A 26,441-nucleotide genomic window follows, 5' to 3' on the forward strand; every position below is an offset into this window, starting at 1 on the left:
CCCTTCTTTGCCAATTTCTCCAACCTTCAGGGCTTCAACAAGAGGCTCTTTCCCCAGTTTGGTCAAATTCATTTTGGTCTCGAGAGTCATCAGAAAGGACCCATTGTAGGACATTCCCAAATCGATCCAGAGTCCTGCAGAAAGGGCAAAAAACAGAAGGTTTTTTCCCCCCAGGAAAACAGGACTATCAATGACAGTATAAAAATTTATATCACATTGATGGGGCGCCTGGGTGGCTCAGTCGGTTAAGCATCCAACTGCGGCTCAGGTCATGATCTCACGGTCCATGAGTTCGAGCCCTGCGTCAGGCTCTGTGCTGACAGCTCAGAGCCTGGAGCCTGCTTTGGATTCTGTGTCTCCCTCTCTCTCTGCCCCTCCCCTGGCTCATGCTCTGTCTCTTTCTGTCTCAAAAATAAATAAAACATTTAAAAAAGTTAAAAAAATTATATCACATTGAAAGTCTATAGATTTGTATCGCCTGTACTACACTGCATGCAAGGGGAGGTCACACGAAGAAAAGCTCCTGGAAATGGTTCAAGCGTTTGTCAGCTTGCCAACATGTGAATATCCATTACAACGGTCACAGTGAGCTTAGTGAACCTGTCAGCATTGGAAGGATCCAGTCCTCTGGGTTCTTCTCACATTTAGTAAGAAAATACACTCCCAACAGGAGATGGCTTGACCCAGGGCAAAGCCAGGAGAAAGTCTGCTGATTCCCAGCCAGTTATGAGGCAGAAAAGAGGGGCTATTCTTTTTTTTTTTTTTATGTTTATTTATTTTTGAGAGAGAGAGAGAGAGAGAGAGAGAGAGAGAGAGAGAGAGAGAGAGAATGAATCCAAAGCAGGCTCTAGGCTCTGAGCTGTCAGCAAAATGCCCAACACGGGGCTCGAACCCATGAACTGTGAGATCATGACCTGAGCCGAAGTTGGACACTTAGTTGACTGAGCCACCCAGGCACCCCAAAGCTGGGCTATTCTTTAAAGACACATGTGAGAACCACTGTCTTGAAATTATCTCATGTTGGTGGGACAGTGGAGCACAGAAAATGCTCCAGATTGAGCTCAGTATGATAAAGATAGGGACAAAAACTTTTAGCACCCTTTTCTCTCTGGAAATTGCCTAGTAATGGAAATAAAATAATTAATGTTCAAGCCCCAGAATTATCCAGATAAAGTGGGGTAACCACTTTGTACCCTGGTTTAAAATACCAGTGTCAATGAGATCATATCTAAGTTTTGTGGAATGTCACTGGGATGGCCTACCAACAGAAGTGGTCACTGACCAGAAGTCTAAAATGCAAACAGGGATCATCTCATGACCTTCTACACCAGGATTCTGTGATTTGGCAATAGAACATGCTAGGCTGTGATTTTTCAGCTCAGGATTCTGTAACACTTCATGGACTTTCAATCAAAATGTGATCCTTCATGTGGGTGTTTAAATGTTAATAAACGTTATAGATCCTCATTAGACACATGACAACATCTGAAAGGAAGCAGGAAACTAATCTAAAACCATTGTTCACACACAGCAGCATTTTCAAGCAATTACAGTAAATAACTTATCCCCTATTTGGCCACCATTTCAGATAAAAGCTTTGCTTAACCTCAAGAAGCACTAATGGTATAATTCTTCACTAAAGGCAGAATAATTTCCATTTTGTTTTCAACAAATTCATTTCATCATAATTGGAGGTAATTATTTTCCATGAATGACATTAAGTGATATGCAGATCAACTGTGACTGTCTTGTTTGTCACAACTCACAAAACTGCATTATTTCTTGCTTATGTTGAGCAGTTAAAAATCATCAATTAGCTTGCTCTTCAAAGGTACTGTTACTGAAAACAAAGGGTACGTCTGCTTTTATAAAGACATTTAGTCAGAATCACTTCCAGGAGAAGGGAATAGGGCAAAAGGCTAGATATTAATAGGTTTTCAACTCAATATAGATAGAATATCAATAAAGAAGATACTTATTGCTGTATAATACCTCCACTTTTTTTTTTTTTTAACTTGAGAATCGATAGGAGTCAAACTACCTGGCTGCTGTATATATTCAGAAATAACTTCTTTTGAAAACCCTGGTCAGGCTTCCAATAAATATTAATAGTATATAGTGCCTCTGAAGATGGTCATGTTAAAGGCATCACAATTTTACTTCTTATAAAGTACGTTTTGTTTGTTTCTTTAAATGAGGAGGTGTGACTATAGCTTAGTGCACTGCTGGCTTATGCCCCAATAACTGGGACATTCAGCCCAGTGATGTGTGGTCCAGAGCCCCCTCTGCTAGGAGCTGGGGTGGGGAAGGCAGAGGGAAGGCGCACATGGAGCCCTGGCATGTGGACTGGGGCTTGAGTTCCACTGGAACTTTCTAGACCTCTGTTTACGGGCTTCCTAATGTGCACAAGGGGGCTGCGCTGCCTCTTCAGGGGAGGGCTATGTCCATCCCAGCTGGGGCTCTTCCCTCTCTCTGCTGTCGCCAGCCCACTTTGCTACTTCCATGACTCTTTGCTCCAGCCTAGGTTCCCGCTGTTGCCATGGCAGACGGGGACCAGCCCAGAGAAAGCCACGGGGCCAATGGGGCACTAGGTAGGCAGAGAGTCCTGTCTGGGCTGGGGAGAGCACGAAGCATGGACATCTATCTGATGGAGCCTCTGCCTGAGGAGCAGGGTCTGTTTTCGTATCACTGTGTATGCCCCAATAGGCCCACCCACAGGGCCATGTTCAGCCCTGGTTCTCAGGGAGAATATGAAGGAGTCAAGATTGGCCTGAGAACTTTTAAAACCAGATATAAACTGCAGCCATTCCAACAGATTACTTTAATATGACACGCTTGCATTTAGATGAGGGGAAGACTATTTTAGCATTAGGTGCAAAGAAAAATCTTCTTCTGTGACAATGATTCAGCAAGCCAAAAAGCATCCTGAAAAGCCTGGAGCTCACACAACCTGGAGCTGAGACCACACGGTTACATAATGGGTGAGTCAGGATGCTCTGCCAGTATGAGTGAAAGATGAAATGAACAGTTACTAGAAAGGCTGTCTTCTCGGTGCGGACAATCTGCGTCAACAACGTAAGGATGGGAACACGCCCTGCTCCTTGACCGGGGTCTCAATGCTCACCAAGCTGAACACGACTAGCCCGGATGAATGTAGGTGCAGAGAGCTCTTTCTTTTGTGCTCTGGACAAACGTTAAGACCCTTTCGCGAGGCATTTCATTTAAAATGCTCCTCTCTACCAAAGCATAAGAGACTCTTAAAAACTGAGAACAAACTGAGGGTTGATGGGGGGTGGGAGGGGAGGGTGGGTGATGGGCATTGAGGAGGGCACCTGTTGGGATGAGCCCTGGGTGTTGTATGGAAACCAATCTGACAATAAATTTCATATATTGAAAAAAATAATAAGATAAAATAAAATGCTGCTCTCTATAGCCGCCTGCTCTAGCACTCGAGGACAAAAACCAAACGTTGAGCCAGACAATTTTGAAGCCTTTAAACAGGAGTATGGCAATCAGTGTACAGAGAGGTTCTCCAGAAAGGCCATGAAAACAAAGGGTCTCCTATTAGCCTGCTTGGGTCGCTATAACAAACGGCCATAAACTGGGTTGGCTTAACGACAGATATTTATTTCTCACCATCCTGGAGGCTGGAAGTCCAAGATCAAGGTGCTGGTCAATTCAGTTCCTAGTGAGTTCCCAGTGAGAGCTCTCTTCCTGGCTCGCAGAAGGCCACCTTCTCACTGTGTGACCTCACACGGCAGACAGAGACAGCAAGCTAGCTGGCTGGTCTCTTCTCATAAGGGCACCGATGCCATCATGAGGACCCTTCCCCCTCAGGACCTCATCTAAACCTGGTCACCTCCCCAAAGCGCCACCTCCAAATGTCAGTACATTGCAGGTTAGGGCTTCAACATTTGAATTTGGAGGGGGGATGGGACAGGGGACACAAACATTCAGTCTGTAACAGACCTCCCCTACATAAGCGGTCCTCATGTGAAGAGTAGTAGCTGATGACTAACAAGTCCCTGTACCATTGGCACGTGATGTGGCAACACGGGGAACAAAACGGACAATGACGACTTCAGTCGGTTTTCATGCCAGCACCTGTGAGGAGCTCCGATGGCTGTTTTTCCGCTCTCCAGCTTCATGAGGGAAGGATCAGTCACCATTGCCACTGCTCAGAAGGAGACTGCGGCAAAGGTCACAGCCTGCCCCACCGAAAATGTTCCTTGAGTTCTCAGTGCAAGATGTCAGAGCTGAAGCCACTGAGATGAATCCCTGGCCTCAGGCACCTTATGCCTGAAGACAGATAAAGACGGCCTAAGGCCACCTGGTGCAGACTGGCACGCCTCAGTGTCACCAGAGACAACTAGAATACAGGTCTTTTGGCCTTCTCCTGGTATTCTATTTGACAGACGCCATGGACACAGGAACAGTCTCACTGGGGCCACATAAATCTAGTCATTTCTCTCAGCAGCTCACGGTTTCGCCACTGTTAAAGTAACTAAAAGGCATCAGTCTCACTGGAGTAGGTTCAACAGGGCACCCGTTCCTTCGGCGGGGTTAGAAGAACCGAAAGCCGCGCTCACCTGAACTTGGACCTTGTGTCATCTGCTCCTCTGTTTCCTGCTGATTTTAACTGTTACTGGTTGGTTTCCACTTTGAGAATCAACATTTGGCATCCAAAGAACAAACTTCTTAAAATGGAACATTTAATAATATATTACTAAGAACAGACGTTGGAGTTACAGGTTCTGAGAAAAGCACACCAGGGACTGTCTTGTTCCTGATGCCATACTGCTCACTCAAATACCACAGAAAACCAGCATTCCTTGTATCTGGGTGTGTCTTTTAGGACTGATGCCGCCCTGTCTACCTGTAATTGTTCTCGGAAACTGCTCCGCCTCTCAAGATTGATCGAATCAGTCTCCTCTCTTCCATCCCAACCAAATTCCACAAAATGGTATTTTTCTCCCTTTCCACAAAAAAGTAATTTTTCTTTCTGCAGCATGATCCGGTCAGAAAGTGTGGGCCCATTCCTGTCAGTGCGGAGCCCCACAGTCTGGCCCTGTCACTGTGCTCAACTCTGGGCTGCTGTTTTCCTGTATCTTCTTCTTCTTAATTTATTTTGAAAGAGTGAGAGTGTGCACGAGTGTGTGCGGGGAAGTGGCAGAGAGAAAGGCGGGGGGTGGGGGGGGGAGGGAGAATTCCAAGCAGGCTCTGCACTGTCAGTCGAACAGGGGCTTGAAGTCACAAATCGTGAGAACACGACCTGAGCTGAAATCGAGTCGGACGCTTAACCGACTGAGCCACCCAGGCGCCCCTCTCCTCTTTGTTCCTTTTTTTTTTTTTAAACGTTTTATTTGTTTTTGAGACAGGGAGAGACAGAGCATGAACAGGGGAGGGGCAGAGAGAGGGAGACACAGAATCTGAAACAGGCTCCAGGCTCTGAGCTGTCAGCACAGAGCCCGACGCGGGGCTCGAACTCACAGACCACAAGATCATGACCTGAGCCGAAGTCAGCCACCCAACCGACTGAACCACCCAGGCGCCCCTCTCCTCTAGGTTCTTAACAAGGGCGTAGTGGAAGGAATGGGCAGGTCACAGACCGGCTCTGGTTCCAGGTTTCTGCAATACTCAGTGGCAAAGTAACTTCGGTCCCAGCACCTGATAAAGGCACCAGGCACTAAAGGTCAAGGTCCGGAAGGCAAGTCGTAGATGGCAGATACCACCGGTCATGACCAAAGGCATTTCTGAAAACAGACAAGGTTTCTGTTCCTGTGGGACACGGTATCTTGCCACAGAATCCAACACCTTCTGTCAAAGCTTGGGCTGTTATTTGGGAATCTTGAAATAGACGGCACTCTGTCTGTGGTGGACGCTCAGTGCCTATTTGTAGGTTTAAATACATGCAGCCAAAGTCCTGAAGACCAAATGAATTTGTGAGCCTGAGGGGTCAGAGCCCACATCCTCGGTTCATCCTGACATTGCATGACATGCCTGCAGGTGCTGCTCTGACCCTCCAGGGCATCTGACTGCCATGCGGCCTGAAAGAAGAAAGGAGACCCACGCGTGGCCCTCAGTCAGAGGTGCGTGTGGAGTGTGCAGGGGTCAGAGATGAAGCAGCAGGTGCACAGCCAGTTTCCAAGGGACAAGTCTTCCCCTCTTCCAGCCACCTGCAATGATGGGGAGCGAAGACGCCCCTGGGGAAGGTGGTCATTCAACCTGAGAAACTGGCTGTGTGTCCTGGGACTCAGACAGGCCGATGGTGGCCGACATGTGATTTCATTTGGAGGAACTACAGACGTTGCTCCTTTTAGTGGCAAGGCCATGACAGCCGAGGATGGCCTTTTTCTTTCCGTTTATTCCTGTAAAATGGGTCAACTGGGCACCATAGCCACCTACACTCTAAACTCTCCCAGAGCAGCAGCAGCGAAGGCACCACTATCAATGGTAAAAATAATAGCCTGCACTTAACCGCACTCCCTTGGCATCACGCCTTCCAGGTACCTTCCATGCAATAACTCACTGAGTGCTAGACCAGCCTAGCCCATCAAGTCACAGTCTCCCCACTTCAGAGAGGGGTTAGCGAGGTTTACGGAAACTGCTCAAGGACAAGGAGCTGTGAATCCCAAAGCCCGGCCCCAGAGCTGTGCTCAGAACCACCGTTCATCGCTCATCCTGAGGACAGAGTGATCCAGTCAGCCTTGGCCCGAGTATCTGCACCCCCACCCCCCAGCCATTGTCTCCAACAAGTAAGTTAGGAAACAAAAAAGGGGAAAAAAAGGGTGTGTGGGGGATTCCCCCAGAAGGTGCCCCATCTTTAGGGCTGTGGAAGCCTTCTTCATTGGGCTTGTATTTCCCCGGAAGGTGAGCTCTGCTTTCCAGAGTCCATTTTAGCCAGTCACTCTTGATTTTCATTTCCTTCAAAGTAAAGTTTCCCTTAGAGCAATGGAATCCAAAACAGCACATTTCCTTTACGTTTATGTCTGTTGTACCATCACAAGCATCCTTTGCAGACTTGGGAAAACCTAATTTGATCAAACTTTTAAAACCCACAGGCTTTATGTCTTTTATCATTCCTTTCTTTCATAACATTTCCTTCCTTATTACATAAGCAGGCAGATGTCTAAAGCTTGCCCTGAAAGGAGTTAAGTGAGCCTCGAATGGATTAAAAACTGGCAAAGCTTTGATCTGGGTAGTGAAATGTCTTGCTCCAGAGGAAGAGGAAAGAGGCTTAGGCATTTGGTGAATTTCACTCAAAGCCTGACCAAGCTGCCCTGGGAAGCAGCAGAGTTCAAAGCTACGGGGACACTCCTTGGATACAGCAAAGCCCAGCTGTGGCCCTGCTTCTTTCTTGCTGGAAATTTCTATTAATTCAACAAAGGACAGAGATAACAGACTGCTAACACATTAGGAAATACAGCATGTACACGTATTATTTACTTTCTTTAAGCCTGAGGTGTATGTTAGCTGATCATTTACCAGCCTGTTACTGGCCAATTGCTCACAAAGCCAAGAGCAAAGGGGAGCCCAGAGCCCACCAGAGCCAGAGGGAGACAGGCAGGCAGCCCTCATACACCGATGAGGTGGAGATCCTAGCTAGGTGCTCAACATATAAATAATGTACCTTTAAAATTTTCACATGTAGTTAAAAGAACTCTAGCTAAACCGTTGTTTGCAAATTATCTTTTCTAGAGTTACCCTTTGTGAACCATAAATTAACCAAACCCAGGAACACTCAGATTTACCAAAGGGTAGACATGATCAAGGGGTTACAGGTGATCTTAACATGCAGGTATTAGGTGGACTTTTGGACTTGTAAATAACACTCTGGTCTATCTCTAAAATCCATGTAATACTAAAAACATGGAAATATGGGCTCACTGTAGGCTGCAATATTGCTAAAGAGATCATCAGAGCTGCAATAATTGTAGGACTAGAAAAAAAATCTCTTTGTATTCACATTAAATGTATACAACACTGAAAATGATTTCATTAAATAAACTATTCAAGAGCCATCTGATACAGCTATAGAGAGACAAGAATAGATGCTATAAATTTACCAAACATTTACTTCAAAACAGATATCACCCTCGGAAAGTTGTAATTATTTTCTCTCCACCTTGTTCCTGTGCCTTTGAGGAATAATGTCAATCTGGTTTAGGTGGAAAGAGGTGCATCTGGAAAGCAATACTACATAAAAGAAGTCGAACACTTCCACAATGGAGAGATTTTCCCGGCCTGTTCACGGACTATTCTCGCCTACCTGGCTTGCGCCTCTGATTTCCCCCCATTCCTGTGTACTAAATTTTCCATCACGGTTCTTTTATTTTTTTTTTAATTTTTTAAACTTTTATTTTTTTTTAATGTTTATTTATTTTTGAGTAAGAAAGATAGAGTGTAAGTGGGGGAGGGGCAGAGAGCGAGGGAAACACAGAATGTGAAGCAGGCTCCAGGCTCTAAGCTGTCAGCACAGAGCTGGATGCGGGGCTTGAACTCATGAGCCGTGAGATCATGACTTGAGCTGAAGTCAAGTCTGATGCTCAACCAACTGAGCCACCCAGGCACTCCTCCATCATGGTTCTTTTAAAACCACGTGACACAAAATACACACAAGTCTTTATGTCCATTTTTTTTTTTTTAAGTAGGCTCCACACCCAGTGCAGAGCCCAACATGGGGCCCAAATCCACACCCATGAGATCAAGGCCCAAGCCGAGATCAAGAGGCAGACGCTCAAATGACTAAGCCACCCAGGTGCCCCTTTTACATCATAATTTTATTTAAACTCTATACATCCTAATCAGTTCTTTCTGCCCCAACTCACAAGAGTAGGTGTAAATAAGGTGTCAGAGCATGTCTTAAAAATCAAATCTGAGCACCTTCCCCCAGCAGAGAGAGATACTCTCAAAATATTGCTGACAACACGTCTTCATGTTTTCAAATACCTACTGAGCGCCTACTAGGCGTGGGAAGGAACATCAAGATGCGAAACATGAAGGTCAAAGAATCTGCAACCTAGAAGCTGGGGCAACGCAAAGGTGCGAATGCATATGAAGAATGGCAGCACCTGGTAAGGGATGAAGGCTGGGGCAGGTGCACGTTGGGGGCGAGCAGGGCTGAAAACCCTCTCAAGGGCTGCAGCCATCCAGGGCAGGGGCTATTTTCTAAATCACACAAATGCCCAGGCCCCACCAACTGGTACCTGGGCATGTTTGGGCTGGGTGAGGACCTTCAAGGATCTGAGAGACTAGAAGAATTAGGATCTATTCCCTATCGGCTGAAAGCTGTGACTGTTAAGAACAAAAGACAATTGACATGAGACAGATGCTTAAAAAGGCCCCAAACCCCCTCTATACACAAAGCTTTGGTATTCAATCTGCTGTGATGGAGACATTTTAAGACATTTTAACACCCGTACAAATGGGCGATTCTCTGCTAGAGGCAATTAAGAGTTACCTTGGTGATCAACATAAGGCTTGAAGGCCTGAAGGATTTTTGGCACAGCCACCCCCATGTCAAGTTCCGTCAGAGTTAGTTCATTCATAAAGTAGGGGAGCTGGAGGAAAGAAGTAAACAATGAATGAGACGTTAGTTACCCGGTCAATGTTAGAATTCAACATACTCTCAGAAGGAACGACGGTCAAGGTTTTGGGGACACATTCATCTAACCAAAATTTACGGAGCACGTACCACATACTAGGCATCATCCTACAGAGAGACCTGTGGACGAGTCAGGCGAGGTCCTTGCTCTCGTGGGGTTTATGTTGGAGAGGTGGAAACAGATAAAGAAGTAGACAAATAAATAACCTGAGAGAGTGATTAGTGTCACAGAGAAAGTAAGGCAAGTAGTGGGATAGAGGGAGCTGGGGTGTGGGTGGGAGGTGGCTATTTTGGCCAAGGAAGTCAGCAAAGGCTTCTGTGAAGAGTGCTGTCTGGCTAGAGACCTGACTGAGGAGAAGGCGTCAGCCATGTTGATCAGGTCACTAGAGTTGGCTACAGTGTGGGAAAGTGGACCTCTCTTAGACTACTAACTGCTCCAACGTTTCTGATAGGCAAATTCATGGTATTTATTAAAATCCTTGGGAAAAAAGAAAAAAATCACATCCCTTGAACCAGTGCTTGACATTTTCCTTTTGCCTACCCTGGATGCGAGTTCCTCACTCTACCCCGAGAGACTGGTCTGTGCAAACCACATCAATGGGCTATCCTGCCCTCTGACTTCTGGCTGGGCTTGACCCATGGGATACCCCAATGGGCAGGGAAGAAGGGAGGTACATGGGGAAGAGTATTGTCAGGGATTTGTCTCCTCCCTCTGTTGAAGGCCACCACTCCTGTCAGACAGGCAACCTCTCCACACAGCCATGCTGCCCAAGGCCTGGTAATTGCTCCTTGCTTTTGCCCCTACAGGGAGCGGTAACCCTCCCCTACAGGGAGCTGCCAGCCCTGGGTCCTGCCCTGTCCCTTTTGGTTTTCCTACACTGGCCCACACATTATAAATCTTCCCCTAATCAACTCTCCTCTCAGGTTACTCCCCTTGAGTGTGCTGTTTCTTGCTGGGACTCCAACTAATAGAGCATCAGTCGGAATTTGCTCTAAAGAAAATAATCCGAGTACTCATATGCTTAGAAATTCCTACTTTGCCTCAAGATGACAGAATTAACCCATCCATGTTTCTTTCACCTGAATTGCATGTGTAAGACATGCAATATACTGAAATTAGAGAGGTTATGATGGCTGTGGTGGACAAAATGTGACTAGAGACAGTAGTCAAACGTGCATGTGAATTAATTGGTGGTTGCTGTATTTGGAAAACCTTTTTCCAAGGCATCAGTGTTATGTGGCAGTTGGCCTCCCTGTCAGCCTACAGAATGCTACTTGGCCAAGAATGTAGCCAAATTCTTGCACCCTTGCCCCAGACTGTTTTGTCTATTATCAGCACTCTAATACCCAGTGAGTCAGGGGCACGCTGGGTTTCTGTGGGAACAGCAGTCCGACACTGACCAAGGGACGTGAATGCAGAGAGGGTCTGAGTTCCCAGACTCCTGTCCAACGTCCCAGTCCTCCTATCCTGTGCCCTGCAGTTCCCCGCAAGGGCAGAGGAGAGACCTAAGACAAGGGAAGGGCTGTGGGACTGGGGACTGAGAAAGACTCGGTAGGGCTGAGCTGGGCTCTAATCACCAGTAAGCAGAACGGGGAGGGACTCAGCAGGACCTGGCTTCCTACTTATTCACCAGAGTGCCCAACTCCAAGATTCTAGAACATCTCTAAGCACCCTCCCCCCTCCAAATCACAATTGATCTGAATCAAAACTCTCAGGTCCAGGCCCTAGCCTGGTCAGCCTCCTTCGTACTCTGTAGGGGAAGGCAAGGAAAAGTCACTCCTTCTGCTCTTTTCAACCAGAAACTTCTTCCCACCCAAAGGCACCACCGTGAGGTAAGAACCCACTGCATGTTCTTTACCCTCCCGAGTAAACCCAGCTGGACATCCAGGTGTATGGAACATTCTCAGGTTGGTGGGGGGAACGCTGGGAGTTGTCTTCGGTAACAACACTTGCTGACCCGGGGCACAAGAGGCCCATGATGACTGAGGCCCCATGGCGGTGTTGGGAGGGGCCGGCTGGGGCCAAGAATGTACTTGCTTGTTGGGGCAGAAAGTCAGCTTGCTTTAAACCATCACTGGGCACCAGATACACACACAGGGCTGCTCTTTCACAACATGAGTCACTCTCACATGGGAGGGTGACAAACTGAGACTGCAGGGCAAGGACATCAAAGAGTTCTCCGCATGTCAGGCCTTCAGGGGAAAGCAGGAGACAGGGGAGATCTTTGTCACAGCAGACAGCTGTGCGGGCTCTTGTACTGGCCGTTAACCAACACTGGCTACCAGGTTTAGTTCTTCCCGGGATATCTGGATACTGGTGATAGTAAGACTTGTCTTGGCAAGGGTGGTAGGAGGTTCAGAATTTGAGTAATATCCTACTTCTGTTTATTCCATCACATCCAGGGTGTCCTCTGGTCTGCAGGGGGGCAGTCAGGGCTAGCAGCTGGGGTCAAGGTGGAGCTGCTGAGGCTGGCAATGGAGGGGGCACAGTCCCTGCCTCTGAACTGCTGGTACTACTGAATCTAGGCCACTTTTCTCCATCCTAACCGTCTAGCGCTTCTGACCTCACAACACAAAAGGCAGCTTTAAGTCTGTAAACTGAAAAAGCCCGAGACTTTCCCTCAACTTCCTCTGGGATGAGAGAGCCCACCGATCTCCGCCAGGAGGGCAGAGGTTCCATGGACTTCCAGCACCCGAGAGAAGCAAATGTGTGTAACAGGGAGAGCAGTGTCCTGTCTGGAGCTGAGGTATGCCCTGCTCTCTGCCTCCCATGCCAGGGACCCCAGCCTTCACGCTCGGGGAAGGCTTCTGGGAAAAGAGGAGTGTTGGCCCCGCTTGCCTGTCTTGACCCAGGAACTCAAGCTCTCCACCATTCTCCAGAAAGAGGGAAGAGGTTGAGTGAGCTCCAGCGCGGCTGCCTGTATACAGACACAAGAGGGTTACCGCCACTTCCTGCCCTCCTCTTGGACCCGGCTGGCAGAGCGGTTTCAACCCTCAATCTACCTGAAAAACAACAGCTGACCTGTGTCAACTGAGCCCCCCCAAATCCCTGCCCCGAATTCTGCCTCGAAATCCACTCTTCCAGCTCAGAAGGCAGCCTCTCCTCTTCAAGGGGTTAGGGAAGAGAGGACACTGGCCTTCGGCTGGCACACACAGCCTGCCAGGGCTTGATCTGTCACCCAAAGGAAAGACGAAAAGTCACATCGAAGCTTCTCCACGCCCACATTTTCCTTCTAATGCAATTTTACCTTAGCTCACCGTTTCCTAACCTGGAGTCCTTGAACTCTCTGAAGTCATGGGCAAAATTCTGCATCACTATGCATTTTTCTATGGAAAGAATCCATTCATTTCTGCGTCTCAAAGGTATGTATGACCCAGAAAGATCCACTGACTTAAGCTGCTGACTGTGCAACTTCTCAGTGACGATTTGGGGACCGAAGTGACTCTTCCTTGGCTGGGTCTTCGCTTGGTCAAAAACTTACTTCTAAGTAACCTAAACAAGGTCTCTGGGTTGGCAGAGGTGGCACCAAGTTACTCATTTAGTGGCAATCGTGAGTAATATTTATGCAGTTTAAAATTACTTCCAAGTGGGCCCTTGATCAGCACCAGGACTGGTGTTTTTCAGCAAAGAGAGAGCCCAAAATAAAATACCATCTGGCCAGAAGTAAAGGTCAAACCCAGACACATTTAGAGTTCCATGCTAACTTTCCCGGCCTGGAGAGGCAGCGCGACTTGGGAAAGAGGTTTGTAGTCTGGCACTTTTCTCAGCAAGGATGGCGCGGCCCCTAGACGGTGAGGCTAGGTGGGCTCCAGGAATACAATTTAAGTTCCTTACTAACTGAAGGATAGCAGTGGTCTACATGACAAACCAGCTACAAAAGCTCACATTTTCCCACATCAGATTCTGGGCTATCACCTAAAATAGATAACAACGTGGGCAACAAAAAGGAAAGTGTAAACAGGAACATTCATTAAGTCCCCAGGTATGGTTAGTCATAGGGCCGAGGTCACAGCTGTTGTTCTCATATGTTATATGCTTCAAGCCAAATTATTTTTCACTTACGATATAATGATACAAAACTTCCAAATTAAGAAGTGTGAAAATTGGAAGCCTCTTGTGTGGAAAACGATACCTTTATTTTGCTGAGTTTCATTTGGATTTTCTTAGACACCAGATCAGACCAATATTTCTCTCCTAAGAAGTCCCAAAACATTCTTCCAAGCAAGGCATTCACCCAGGCTTCCTGTTCTTCCTCCTCCGAGGGTGGAGCCTCTGGCAACTGGCAAAAGAAAAGGAACCGAAATTAGCTGGAAAGCAACTGGAGAACAAGACAGGTGCTTATTTTTACAAAGTCACTGAAGGTTCCCTTCCTATAGAGATGGGCGACCACGGGAGTTGTATTTCTTTCCTATAAATTACAAGTCTCACATTATGTCAGTGAATAGAAAAAAGGAGAAACAAAAGCCACCATCACAGATAAAAACTCCTCTTTGTCTGTTTTCTTCTACTACCAGTCTTCCTGTGAACCAGTTAATATTTCATACAATCAGTTCAACCAGATTGTCCTGCCTTCCAAATTACCTTGGTACCCACTTTTGACTAATGACATCTCTGATTAAATGTCTGCCTATCTCTTCCAGCTGAGGCTTCCTGGACATATAACCATCAGGCTGGTCCTCACAAAGCAGCCTGAAAACGTCCCATGCCCAGGACTCCTACAGTCAGCCAGGTTCTTGTGAACCCACAGCCCTCTTGGGCGAGGGAGAGGCAGGGAGGGTGCTTACACTGGGCCCTATACCCAGAGATACTCATTTAAGCGGGTATCAGAATTTTCAGAAGCTCTCTCATTGATGGACTAAACAGGTGAGATTGAGAACCACAGCCCTGGATTAGAGAGAGCTCACTCTCGAGAATTCTGTGTAATTCCTACAGCTCTTCTCCCCAAGTCAGCCCAGTGAGATACCCTGGGTCTCACCTCCACTTGGTACAATCTGTCTTAAACATCTAGCATGGCCAGTGTGTAAGGCGGGAGAAGGACAAATTTGAGTTAGTTTCTGGTTTCCAAGGCTAATCATCAGATGACGGACCCTGGTGTGGAGAGGGCCAGGTAGGGTGTGGCAGGGCACCTGGCAGTGCAGGTAATGCTTGTTGACCACCACCGTGGTCACTGTTGCTGCCCCCTGACCCTGTGCCAGGGCCCGTGATAAGACTGTTTCTCAGGCTCCCTCATTTATGCCCTACGATGCCCCAGAAACATGGAACCCTTACTTCTATTTTAGGGATGAGGAAATGGACTTGGAACCATTCAGTGTCCTGCCCGAGGCCCCTCATTTATCAGCACAGCCTGACTCAGAGCCTCCTTCTCCCTGATCTCCACCTGCTCTGTCCCGAGGGAGGAAGGTGGTGTGACTGGCACCTGGTGGGACAAGACATTTCCTTATGCTGAGGTCTCTAATTAGACTACGGCCTTACAGAAACAATTTGCCTTGGAAAGCAAAGACCAAAAAAACTAGAAACGCAGAAATCAGCGAGTTGTTCACCCTTTCTCTTCCCTCTACGGTTTGTACAAATGCATCTGCTCTGACCTTATGGGCTGTCTGCGGCCATAACGCACGTCAGACGCCCTCGCCCTCTTCACACTTTTAGTGTGTGTGTGCTCATGCCGGCGCTGTCTGTGGCAGGCAGCTGTGACTGCCCACATCACAGCTGTGTGCCTTGGCCAGGGGGACTGTACCCAGGTGGCCTGGTGCTCTTGGACCTGACGCTTGGAGATCTGATGACTTGTGAGTACCCCAAAGGCCTGTGGCATGTACCTACATGGACTTTTCTGAAGCCTGGACTTCTGAGGGTCCGAGGCAGGGGAACTGGTCACTGAGCTTATACAGGGCCTAGTGGACTGAGTGGCACCCACCTGTCCACTAGTCTTGTCAGAGCAGATGCCGTCTCTCTCTTTGGGGGTCTGGGAGTTTGCTTGCGGTTTTTAATCTGTTATCGCACATAAGGGGAGACTATCAGTGGACATTTTGTGTTCTAGGAGTCCTTTAAATTTGGGTGTTTTCTGGGGCGCCTGGGTGGCGCAGTCGGTTAAGCCTCCGACTTCAGCCAGGTCACGATCTCGCGGTCCGTGAGTTCGAGCCCCGCGTCAGGCTCTGGGCTGATGGCTCAGAGCCTGGAGCCTGTTTCCGATTCTGTGTCTCCCTCTCTCTCTGCCCCTCCCCCGTTCATGCTCTGTCTCTCTCTGTCCCCCAAAAAATAAATAAATGTTGAAAAAAAAAAATTTTAAATTTGGGTGTTTTCACGGGTGTCCCTTAGGAATGTTGGTGAGTCTCATTAAAAAAAAAAAATTAACTCTGGGGACGCCGGGGTGGCTCAGTCGGTTGAGCGTCTGACTCTTGGCTTTGTCTCAGGTCATCATCCCACGGTTTGTGGGACTGAGCCCCGCATGGGGCTCTGCACTGACATCGGGCTCTTTCTCTCCCTCTCTCTCTGCCCCTCTCCTGCGCACACACACTCTCTCTCTCAAAATAAAAACAACTAAACTCTTGTTTAAAAAATAATACATGTTGGTCATTCCAACACTTCAATGGATATACAGTACCTCTGTTCTTTCCAGTGCTGTAATATCTTTTGATATTAACCAAGACTTTTTTTTTTTTTTTTTTTTAAGATTTTAAGTAATCTCTATACCCGACGTGGAGCTTGAACCCAGAGATCAAGAGTCACATGCTCTACCGGCTGAGCCAGCCAGGCACCCCTAACCAAGACATTTCTAGCACCAGGATGCAGGAGCAGAAGTCTGTGATCACTGAGCACTCAGTCATGCCACAGATGGGACATGGTTTTGGGAATCACTTTTCTCTCTGCCTGAACATCTGCGCCCAGCCCCCAAGGGGATACGGTCCAGCTTCTCTGAGGTTACGGTCTTTGAGTCTCATCAGCTTATCTACACAGGCTTCCGAGTAAACACCCATCCAAGAACAATGTCCTCCTCCCCCGGGTATTTAGACATTGCCAAGTTGTGCCCACACAGGGCAGCGCGTGTCTTGCTTAGATCTGTAGGCAACATAAGAGGATTGGTTACTTTCCCTTCTCACGTGGGGGAGTCTACCCTTTATTAACCTTTCTTTACAACACTAGTTATTCACAGCAAACGGGTTTAGCACAAAAGAGCAAGAAACAAAGGCTATTTCACAATTTATGTTCCAAGCCAAACGCATACGATGTGGAAACAAATTTCTGAAATAACCGACAAGCAGGTTGTTTTTTCTTTTCAACAGTTCCTTCTCCAGGCTTCTCTCTTCACAAACTCATTGGAACAAAGAAAAATCCAAGAGCAGCAAAACATTGACAATGCATCGAAGCAGCTTTATGAACAAAATCTGGCTTCACCAGGCTACTAGAAAGAACTCATTTCCGATGAATGTCATAAAAATGTAAGAGCTTAAAGAATAAATATGCGTGTTTCCTAACATTGCTATTTGCCTGCAGGAAGGAATGTGAGAATATTCATTTCACCATTTCAACTATATACATACTTTCAGATAGGGTAACTTTCTCAAAATGACTTCCAAAAAAAGGCCTGGAGAGTCCGACGGCCTGAAGCTGAAGGAGGCCATCATGAGTGTCTGAGAAGCTCTTGGGATATAGTTTATTTTTTATTTTTTAATGTGTATTTATTTTTGAGAGAGACACACACACAGAGACAGACAGAGTACAAGCCGGGGAAGGGCAGAGAGAGAGACAGAGACACAGAATCTGAAGCAGGCTCCAGGCTCTGAGCTGTCGGCACAGAGCCCGATGCGGGGCTTGAATTCAAAAACCGTGAGATCATGAGCTGAAGTTGGATGCTTAACTGACTGAGCCACCCAGGCACCCTGGGACATAGTTTTTATTAAAAGCTAAACTCCAGAGTAAATTACAAATTTACTTAATTTTTTAGTGTAAACTTTCCTGTAACAAATGGCAGGAGGCCAAGGCCAACCCTGCTTTTTTTTTGTTCCAAAGAGAGCTCAGTGCCTCTGCTCCTAAGGTTTGGTCACACACGATTTGGCGCCATCAGGGTTTCACAAAGGACTGCTGGGTCCAGGGGAAGGCACAATGGAAGACCCTTCCCCCAGGCCCATCAACTGTTTCCCCAATTATAAAAATAATACATATTTATTACAGAAAACACCCATAATTCCACTATCTAGATATAGTTATTTAAAACATTTTTATTCTATTTCCTCTCTGTCTTTTTTTTCAATGTATGTAACTCTTTAAGACACAGAACTTTAAAAAACAATTGGATCAAACTAACATGGTTTTGTATCTTCTTTTTTTTTTTTTTTTTTTTTTACAGCTTTACGGAGATACAGCTCACATAACACACAATGCACCCATTTAAAGAGTAAAATCTATGGTTTTTAGCATATTCACAGAGCTGTCACCACCACCAACTTTAGAACATTTTAATGACCCCCAAAAGAAACCTCGTGTTCCTGAGCGGCCCCTAGCCATTCTCCCCCAACTCCACCCCCACCACCGTCCCCACCGTCCCCAGGCAACCAACCATCAATTTATCTCCGTGAATTCGCCTCTTCTGGACATTTCACATGAGCGGAATCATGCAATATGTGCTCTTTTGTGACTGACCTTCTCTTCTGAGGCATCATGTTTCCAAGCTTTACCCGTGCTATAGCACGTGTCCGTACATTATTCTTTTCTATTGCAGAATAACATTCTATTGTATGCGTTTACCACATTCTATCCATTCATCAAGTGGTAGAAGTTTCCACTCTTGACTACTGTGAATAATGGAGCCATGAACGTTTGTGTGCAAGTGTTTGCATGGCCATACGTTTCCGTTTCTCTGGGCCATATGCCTGGGGGCGGGACTGCTGGGTCGCACAGCTAGAGGTTCACTTTGAGGAGCTACCAAAGTGTTTCCCGTAGCAGCTGCATCGTTTCACTTTCCCACCACCAACATACAATGCTTCTACCTTCCCTACTTCCTCACTAACATTTGCTATTATCTTTTTTTCATTCTAGCCATCCTAGTGGTTGTGAGGTGGTATCTCATTGTGGTTTTGATTCTCATTTCCCTGATGACTAATGACCGAGTATCTTTTCTAGGCTCACTGGCCATCTGTTTATCTTCTTTGGAGAAATATCTATTCAAATCCTTTGCCCATTTTTTAATTGGGTGATTCACTTTTTAAAAAAAGTGTTTGTTTATTTATTATTTGTGGGGGGGTAGCAGTGAGAGAGGGGGAGAGAGAGAATCCCAAGCAGGCTCTGCACTGTCAGTGCAGAGCCCACTGTGGGGCTTGAACTCACAAACCACGAGATCATGACCTGAGCAAAAGTCAGACTGACTGAACCACCCAGGTGCCCCATGGGTCATTCACCTTTTTATTATTCAGTGGTAAGAGTCCTTTAACTATTTTAGGTCTTAGAATATCAGATACATGATTTGCAGATACTTGCTCCCATTCTGTGTGTTGTCTTTTCACTTTCTTGATGGTATTGTTTGCGGCACAAGTTTTTAATTTTGATGAAATATAATTTATCTTTTTTTTTTTTTTTTTTGAGAGAGAGAGAGAGAGAGCATGAGCTGGGGAGATGGGCAAAGGGGGAAAGAGAGAATCTTAAGCAGAATCCACATTCAGTGCTTGATGGGGCTCAATCCCATGACCCTGGGATCATGACCTGAGCCAAAATCAAGAGTTGGATGCTCAACTGACTGAGCCACCCAGGCGGCCCTACTTTACCTTTTTACAATTTTTTCTTTGGTTGCATGTACTTTCAGTGTCCTATCTAAAAAAGCTTTACCTAACCCAAGCCATAGAGATTTATGCTTATGTTTTCTTCTAAGAGTTTTACAGTTTTGAGCTCTTCTGAGTTAATTTTTGTGCATGGTGTGAGGTAGGGGTCCAACTTCATTCTTTAGTCACGTGGATACCAGTTGTTCCAGCACCATTTGTTGAAAAGACTATTCTTTCCTTCTCCCCGCTTCCCTGAACTGTCTTGGCACTCTTTTCTGTATCCTTTCTAACATTTATTTATGTATTTAAAAAATTTTTAATGTTTATTTTTGAGAGAGAGTGAGAGACTGAGCATGAGCAAGGGGAGGGACAGAGAGAGAGGCAGACCCAAAATCTGAAGCAGACTCTAGGGTCTGAGCTGTCAGCACAGAGCCCGATGCAGGACTTGAACCCATGAACTGTGAGACCATGACCTGAGCCGAAGTCAGATGCTTAACTGACTGAACCACCCAGGTGCCCCTAAAATTTATTTTTAAATTAACTATATGGTTTCATGGGTTTTTTTTACTCATTGTGTAAGGAGCACTTTTCAATTCTACTTTTAAATGTTTGAAGAGCTGTCGTTGAGCAGAGAAAGGGGAAGTTTTGGAAAACCACTCTCCCATTTAAGACTTCCTGGTTTCTGTTGGATTCCTATTTGCTTTTTAGGGTTCTCATCTGATAACAGCAAATAGGGAGTAATATCTTACAATCCAGTTCATAGGTAACAAGACAATTAGTACAACTAGTAATAATGAAGACAGGACACTCCAAACCTGGGAGGCCTACAGTATCTCTCAACATTTGGGATCTTCCCTGGATAATGAGCATGGAAGTGTGTGACACAATCTGAGTATCAGAGCCTTGCTCCTGGAGGACAGGCAAACCACTGCCCCACCGATGGTCCTCTCTCCCAGGCAGGCCACTTTGGGGCACACAGAACTAGCAGCCTCCAAGAGCAAATCTGCAGGCAGCCCTGTGGTCCCCCTTCCTGAGCTAACCACACTAGGGGTAATGCTATGCCACCTGGAGACATTATTAAAAACAGAGTTTCCTTATTTTCTTGTTTTCTGAATTACTATTTAAATTTCCTCCTCAAGCCAAGCAGACTACCTTGACAAGACAATAAAGCTCTGGCCTCCTCAGCCAGACCCATGGTCTCTCAACTATTCTAGATGTTGAGGTGCCCGAGCAGCGAGAAAACGGCGCCAATGCCACAGGGGTTTGGAGACTTCGGAGGCTTGCACAGCCTGTGGCTGTGGGACAAAGCAGTCGCGAGGGCCGGTCAGGGCTCGGTAACTGGTCACTAACCACTAAAGAGGTGGAGAACCAGGCCTTTCCTTGAAAAGAGTGGTTTTATAATTCAAGTTTTGAGCTCCAAAGTGGTTTCAATATGCAGAATCCCCTGAATATGTTTTTAATTTTTCTAAGAATAATTACAATATTACTGTGTCGTTTTAGTGCTGTTTAATACAAACCTAGTCTATATTTACCAATTACATCCTGGGTGTTTGTAACACAAGTTTGGCTCCTGAGCACCAGTGGCCCCATTCACCTCCTGACCTAGTTTGGCACTGGGTGAATGTGAGCAAGGAGGCCCAGTGGGTGGAAGCTGCCATTAGACTCGGAGCCTTCAGGGTAAGAGATGCTCTGACCATGGCCTACAAGGGGCAGCAGCAGGGGGACAGTGGGGAAGGGGAGAGGTTGAAGCGAAGGCCTGGAGCTGTGTCCCAAGCTCCCTCTACGAAAGAGGAGGGGACCTGCTACACTGGGTAAGCTCTGGCCGGTGGCTGACACTGGTGACGTGACAGTGTAACTTGAAAAAAGGTCAAGGGTTCCTTTTTGTCTCTGAGCCCTTTCAGTTTCTCTCGGACTCATTATGTCAGAGGCAGTGGACCCTAAGAAATAACGTGGCCCAGTCTTTGGCAGGAAGAATGAACAGTAATCGCCACATCCAAAGGGTCCATATTTGGCGAGACTGTGGGGGCAAAGGCATTCATGGCTGGTGGGAACAAACACTGGTGCGATGCTTACGGAGGGGATTTGGTAATACCTCACAAAAATACATGTGCATTTACCTTCTGATGTGGCAACCTCACTTCTAAGATTTTATTTTAGAGATACACCCCCAACAACACAAAAACACACATGCACAAACTATTCACTGCATCACTGTTTGTCATTGCGAAATACTGGAAACAACCTCTACGCCCCTATAAAAGAGAGAATGTCTATATACTGTGAAACATTTTTACAATGGAGTAAGTACTTTGCAGCTGTTTAAAAACAAGAGGAGAGAGAGACATCTATGAACTGATGTGGAGTGATTTCCAGAATGTACTGGTAAGTGAAAAAAGTAAGGTACAAAATAGTATCCATAATATGCTACCATTTGACTAAGACAGAAGGGGCAGTAAAGCCAGAAAGGATAAACTAGACACTAAGGAGATTGGCTTACGTCAGGGATGGAGGAATGGAAGATACCGGGTGGGGGAGATGGCCCTTTTCTGAGTGTAGGTCTTTGCACAGCTTTGATCTCTGGAACCATGTTAATGTTTCACACGCACACAAAATTAAAAAAAAAAAAAAAAATTAAAAATGGAGGGAAAAGGTCCTTGGTTGCTCAAACTGCAAAATGAATAAGAAGTAAAACTGGTTAAGAACTACTTCCCCTGACTTAATTCAAGGAAAGCATGAAAAGAAATAAAATTAGTACAGGAAGCTATAGCAGATCTTCCTTCCCCCAAACGGCACAATGGTATTTCCCAACCCACACGCTCTTCCAAGAACTTGCTACTTCTCCGGCAAGAGGTAGAATCTATACCCCCATCCTTGAACCTGGGAAGGTACACTGACTGCTCTAAAAGAACATGATGGAAGTGATGTTATTTTACTTCCACGACTAGGTCATAAAAGGTGGCTCTTTCTCTAGAAAGACTTGCCCTCAGAACCCAGTCACCAGGCCACACGGAGAAGCGAGCTCCCAGCCAACTACCAGCATCTGTGTGCCAGCCGTGGGAGTGAGGCCTCCACTCCCTGGATGCCTCAGCTCCTCTGGCCCCCAGTCCGGCCTCCTCAGCTGACACTGTATGGAGCAGAGAGAAGCCTTCACTGACAAGCCTAGTCAAAGTACAAGTCGGTAAGAAAAATGAGTAACTGTTATGCACGTGAGGCCGCCACACGCTTCAGGCAGGCCAAGTGGATGCTGGAGGCCGGCACCAGGCCTCATAGGCCTTCTTCAAAAGGACAGTCGTCCCGTTCACACGGTTCTGCCTCTCTGGTTTCCCAGCCCACGCAGACTGGAGTCACTGCATTAAGGGTGGGGGTGGGAGATGGCGAAGCACTCAAGGAAAAGCAGCTAGAAGGATGCGGACAAACAGCAGCCAAATGGCAATGGAGATGAACGGCTGCAGGATCCGCACCAGGATGGCTCCGACGGGGTGAGAGGCCTCTGACCTCAGCAGGCCTGCGTGACGACAAGCTCGGATTTGTTTGTTGTTAAGTTCTTCAATTATCAAGATTAAATCGTCCCTGCCTGCTCTGCCTAAGGGGGCCAGGAAATGCAATGTGGCTTTTAAAGATTTTCATCATACTTAGAAGACGAAAAACATGTTTTGACACTTAAAGAGGTAAATGCCAAGTACTCAGAAAGGAGGTCTGCAGTAGAGAATCCCCCAGGGGCAGCGATGCTGGGTTGAGGGGCTGGGCTATGCGCCATCAGGGCCCCCCAGCCCCTCCTGGGGCTTCCACAGACCCCAGTGGGGACATGATACAACAAGCACATGTAAGAAACACTGAGGAAACAATGTTCTAAAACATGTTTGCTTTGTTTTGTTTTTGAGAAAGAGAGAGAGAGAGAGAGAGCGCGCGCTCACATGTGTGAATGCAGGCGGGGGGTGGGAGGCAGACGGGGAAGGGTGGAGAGAGAGAATCCCAAGCAGGCTTGTGTCAGTGTAGAGCCCGACGCGGGGCTTGATCTAGCTCGCGACCATGAGACCACGACCTGAGATGAAATCAAGGGTCAGATGCTTAACCGACTGGGCCACCCAGGCCCGTGTTTTTGTTTTTGTTTTAAATTTAAGGAACTCTTTCAAAAGGAAAGAATTTTATTACATAATTTTCTTACATTAGTATGAATACAATTATCTTCCTGATTTCCCTGAGTCTGATGAGAGGCCAGACAGCTGATAACCCAGGGAGAAAAGGGATTTGGGGTAGTGGGATTCGCTGGTGGTAAACAGGACATCCCTAGAATCGTTTTGTATTACCCAACCCCGGCCTAGAGGAAGGTCAACTTCCCACTTTAGCTGGTAACTTAGGTCAGAGGGCAGAGGCAGTGGGTGAGAGGCCGGCAGAGGCATATGGTCTGTTTTTGGCTGACAGAGTCAGCTGAGTGAGGGTTCAGGGGCCTCTTCCACACTGAAGGCGATCAGTGAAATGAATGAAAACCCGTGACTGGCTAACAGCGCAAAGAAGGCGGCACCAAGTGCTTCCTGTTAAGAACAGAAATACAGTCACTGTAAGAGGTCAAACACTGTAGCAAGCTACTGAACATGAGAAAAACAGGCTTTGTGCTCCACAGGCGGGAGGCGGTGCTTAGGGCCTGAGCGGAGTAGCGGCGGGAGGCCTCAGGTCCAGCACAGTTTCAGAATGGCCAGCAAAATGACAGTCGTGGCAGCTGAGGGCCTGGGAGCCCCCGGGCCAGGTTTTGTACACGCCGTCACTTAGCAACTGTGAAATTAAGCTACTCAACTGGGTGAGCCTGTTTCTCCATCTACAAAATGGGAGAGAAGAGCATCTAATCTGCAAGACTGTTTAAGGGATCACGGTAGTTCTATGGAAGTGCCTAAAGAATCTGGCACATGGCAGCTTATATTCCTTATCTTATCGCAGATGATCTTGAGTCAATGTCCAGCTTGTTACACTGTGGGAGTAATGCGCGTGGGAAATCTTCAAAAGCACTGGAAATAGCTCAAAAGCACTGGAAATAGCTAAGGAGTCTGAGAATTTAAGAATACAAAGGTAACTGAGGAATGAGACCTCTATTACTCACGAGCCTGAGGACGTCCCCACTGATTGCCCAGTTGCTCAGGTCAAAGGTTAGGAGTGATCTTTGGCCCATCTGGTTCTCTCACGCCCCAGCCCTAATTCATCAGCACATCCAGCCAGCTGCCCTCCATCCACGTCTCCCAACTCAGTGGTTTTCCCCTCCGCGGCCCCACTCCCCACAGCCCGCTCTCAGCCCCTCACCCGCTCTCCAAGAACAGCCGCTTCTAACCTTAAATAGATCAACATTACTCCCTGCTTAAAAACCTCCCAGTGCGTCCCGCCCTCCTCAGAACTGATCCCACGAGGCCCCGCCTGTCACCACACTGGCCTCATCGCAGTTCCATGAATACGCCAACCACCTGCCGGCCCCCGGGCCTCGGCCTCAGCACTCGCTGGCCTCTCCCCTGGAATGCCACTCCCACACAGATCCCATGATTCAGTTCCTCACTTTGGTCAGGTCTCTGCCCAAATGTCACCTCCTCAAGGAGGCCCTCCTTGACCACTGCTCTAAAAAAGCTATCTGGTCATTTTCCATCTTCCCGTACTTGGCTTTCCCTTCATTCTTGCCACCACCAGGTGTTTGTTACTTGCTGTCTTCCCGACCAACTGAAGCACCAGCCACCTGAAGGGACAAGGCCCTTATCCGTCTTGTTCACTCCCATGTCCCCAGTGCCTACAGCTGGGCTTAGTACACAAGAAGTGCTCAGAGTGCTTACGTAGGTAGAAATGAGTTTGAGCAGAAAAGCAGAAAAGCCACGGCCCAGGCAGCCAGCTTTACCTTCTTCCCAGCCGTGGGGCTGCTCTCCGCGCTCTGCACGGGGCTCCTCTGGGGGCTTCGGTTTTCTTGGGGGACACACCTGGCCATGTACACGCTGTAGTCCAGAAGCATCTTCTGCCGCACACTGCCCACCAGCTCCTTCTGCTTCGGCTGGGACATGACCTCCTCCACACTGCCTTTGCTGCTGCTGCGGCTGTGGGTCAGGTGCCCCGAGGGGCTGTTGTGTCTGCTATGTGAGGGCAAAACCCCTGCAGCAAAGAAGTGATGGCTGTTAATTCACAGAAAGAAAAGTGATTGCAGAGGAAACGGAACACAGAACATCGAACAACTATCACCACTGGGTTGAGCTGAAAACCAGCCAATAATGCTAACAAATGATTGTTTAAAAAAATACACGGTTTCATTTCCTAGCCTGAAAAATACCTTCCACTCTAATAATAGATAATGTTTTAGAACAGTTTTTAGTCTTCTCCAAGATAATTCAGAAGACCTGAAAGCCATGAAGTCCATCTGGTAAGTCCCTTTCTCTTTTTTTTCCCCCCTGGTAATCACTTAGGGTCAAATACGGAACTGACATACCCCCCGGGACAAATGGAAAGTGGGCAGAAAGCTAAGTGCTCACCCACGGCTTGGGGCAATTCTAGACCTACCATCTTTCATTCAACAAAGGTTTTCATCAAGCACTTTCTCTGGATCAATTCCACATTAAAAGAAGAATGAGACATAATCCCTGACCTTGAATTTGGGCACCCAGGCAAAGAAATCACAGCTCTCTATAATAACCATCGTAACTGAAGCCCAACTGAAGGACTTTCAGGGCAGAAAGATGGGGGTGACTACCTCTGCACAAGAGAGCCCCAGGGCTGACTTTCACAGGTAGTGTCCTCCAGGCTGCCTCTTAAAGAAGTAGTTGGCATTTTCCTGGTGCAGGTGGGGGAAGAGCATTCCAGTTAAAGGGAACAGCATATGCAAAAAGGAAGGACAGGGTCCTGTAGGTCTAGAGAACGCCGAGAGGTTCAGCGAAGGTCCAAGTGGGGTCCATGGGGCAGAGGGACAGGTCCTCGGTACAAATGTGAGTCGGGAGGCCAGAGGACTCTGCATTTCTATGGTGATCTCAGGCGTGGCGGACCATGTCCAGGTTTGGGAGCCTAAGAGCACTAGCTTGAAACTGCCCTGACTCACCTGCCTCCTTGTCACATCTAAGGTTCTCCTGTGTTTCTTTTC

The 26,441-nt window shown here is 47.2% G+C and overlaps 1 protein-coding gene across 3 annotated transcripts in view; it reads right to left on the bottom strand.

Annotated features, from left to right (window-relative positions):
* TEX2 (testis expressed 2) overlaps positions 1-26,441 on the bottom strand; it is a 106,108-nt gene that overhangs the window by 13,153 nt on the left and 66,514 nt on the right. For all 3 annotated transcript variants that reach the window (XM_047832626.1, XM_047832625.1, XM_047832628.1), the window contains 4 exons: positions 25,218-25,465; positions 13,738-13,884; positions 9,461-9,560; positions 2-134 (listed from right to left, as the gene is read on the bottom strand). In XM_047832626.1, the coding sequence (XP_047688582.1) occupies positions 2-134; positions 9,461-9,560; positions 13,738-13,884; positions 25,218-25,465 (628 nt within the window). The remainder of the gene's footprint in view (position 1; positions 135-9,460; positions 9,561-13,737; positions 13,885-25,217; positions 25,466-26,441) is intronic.

This window comes from Prionailurus viverrinus, chromosome E1 (genome assembly GCF_022837055.1).
Source record: "Prionailurus viverrinus isolate Anna chromosome E1, UM_Priviv_1.0, whole genome shotgun sequence".
Classification (NCBI taxonomy): Eukaryota; Metazoa; Chordata; class Mammalia; order Carnivora; family Felidae; genus Prionailurus; species Prionailurus viverrinus.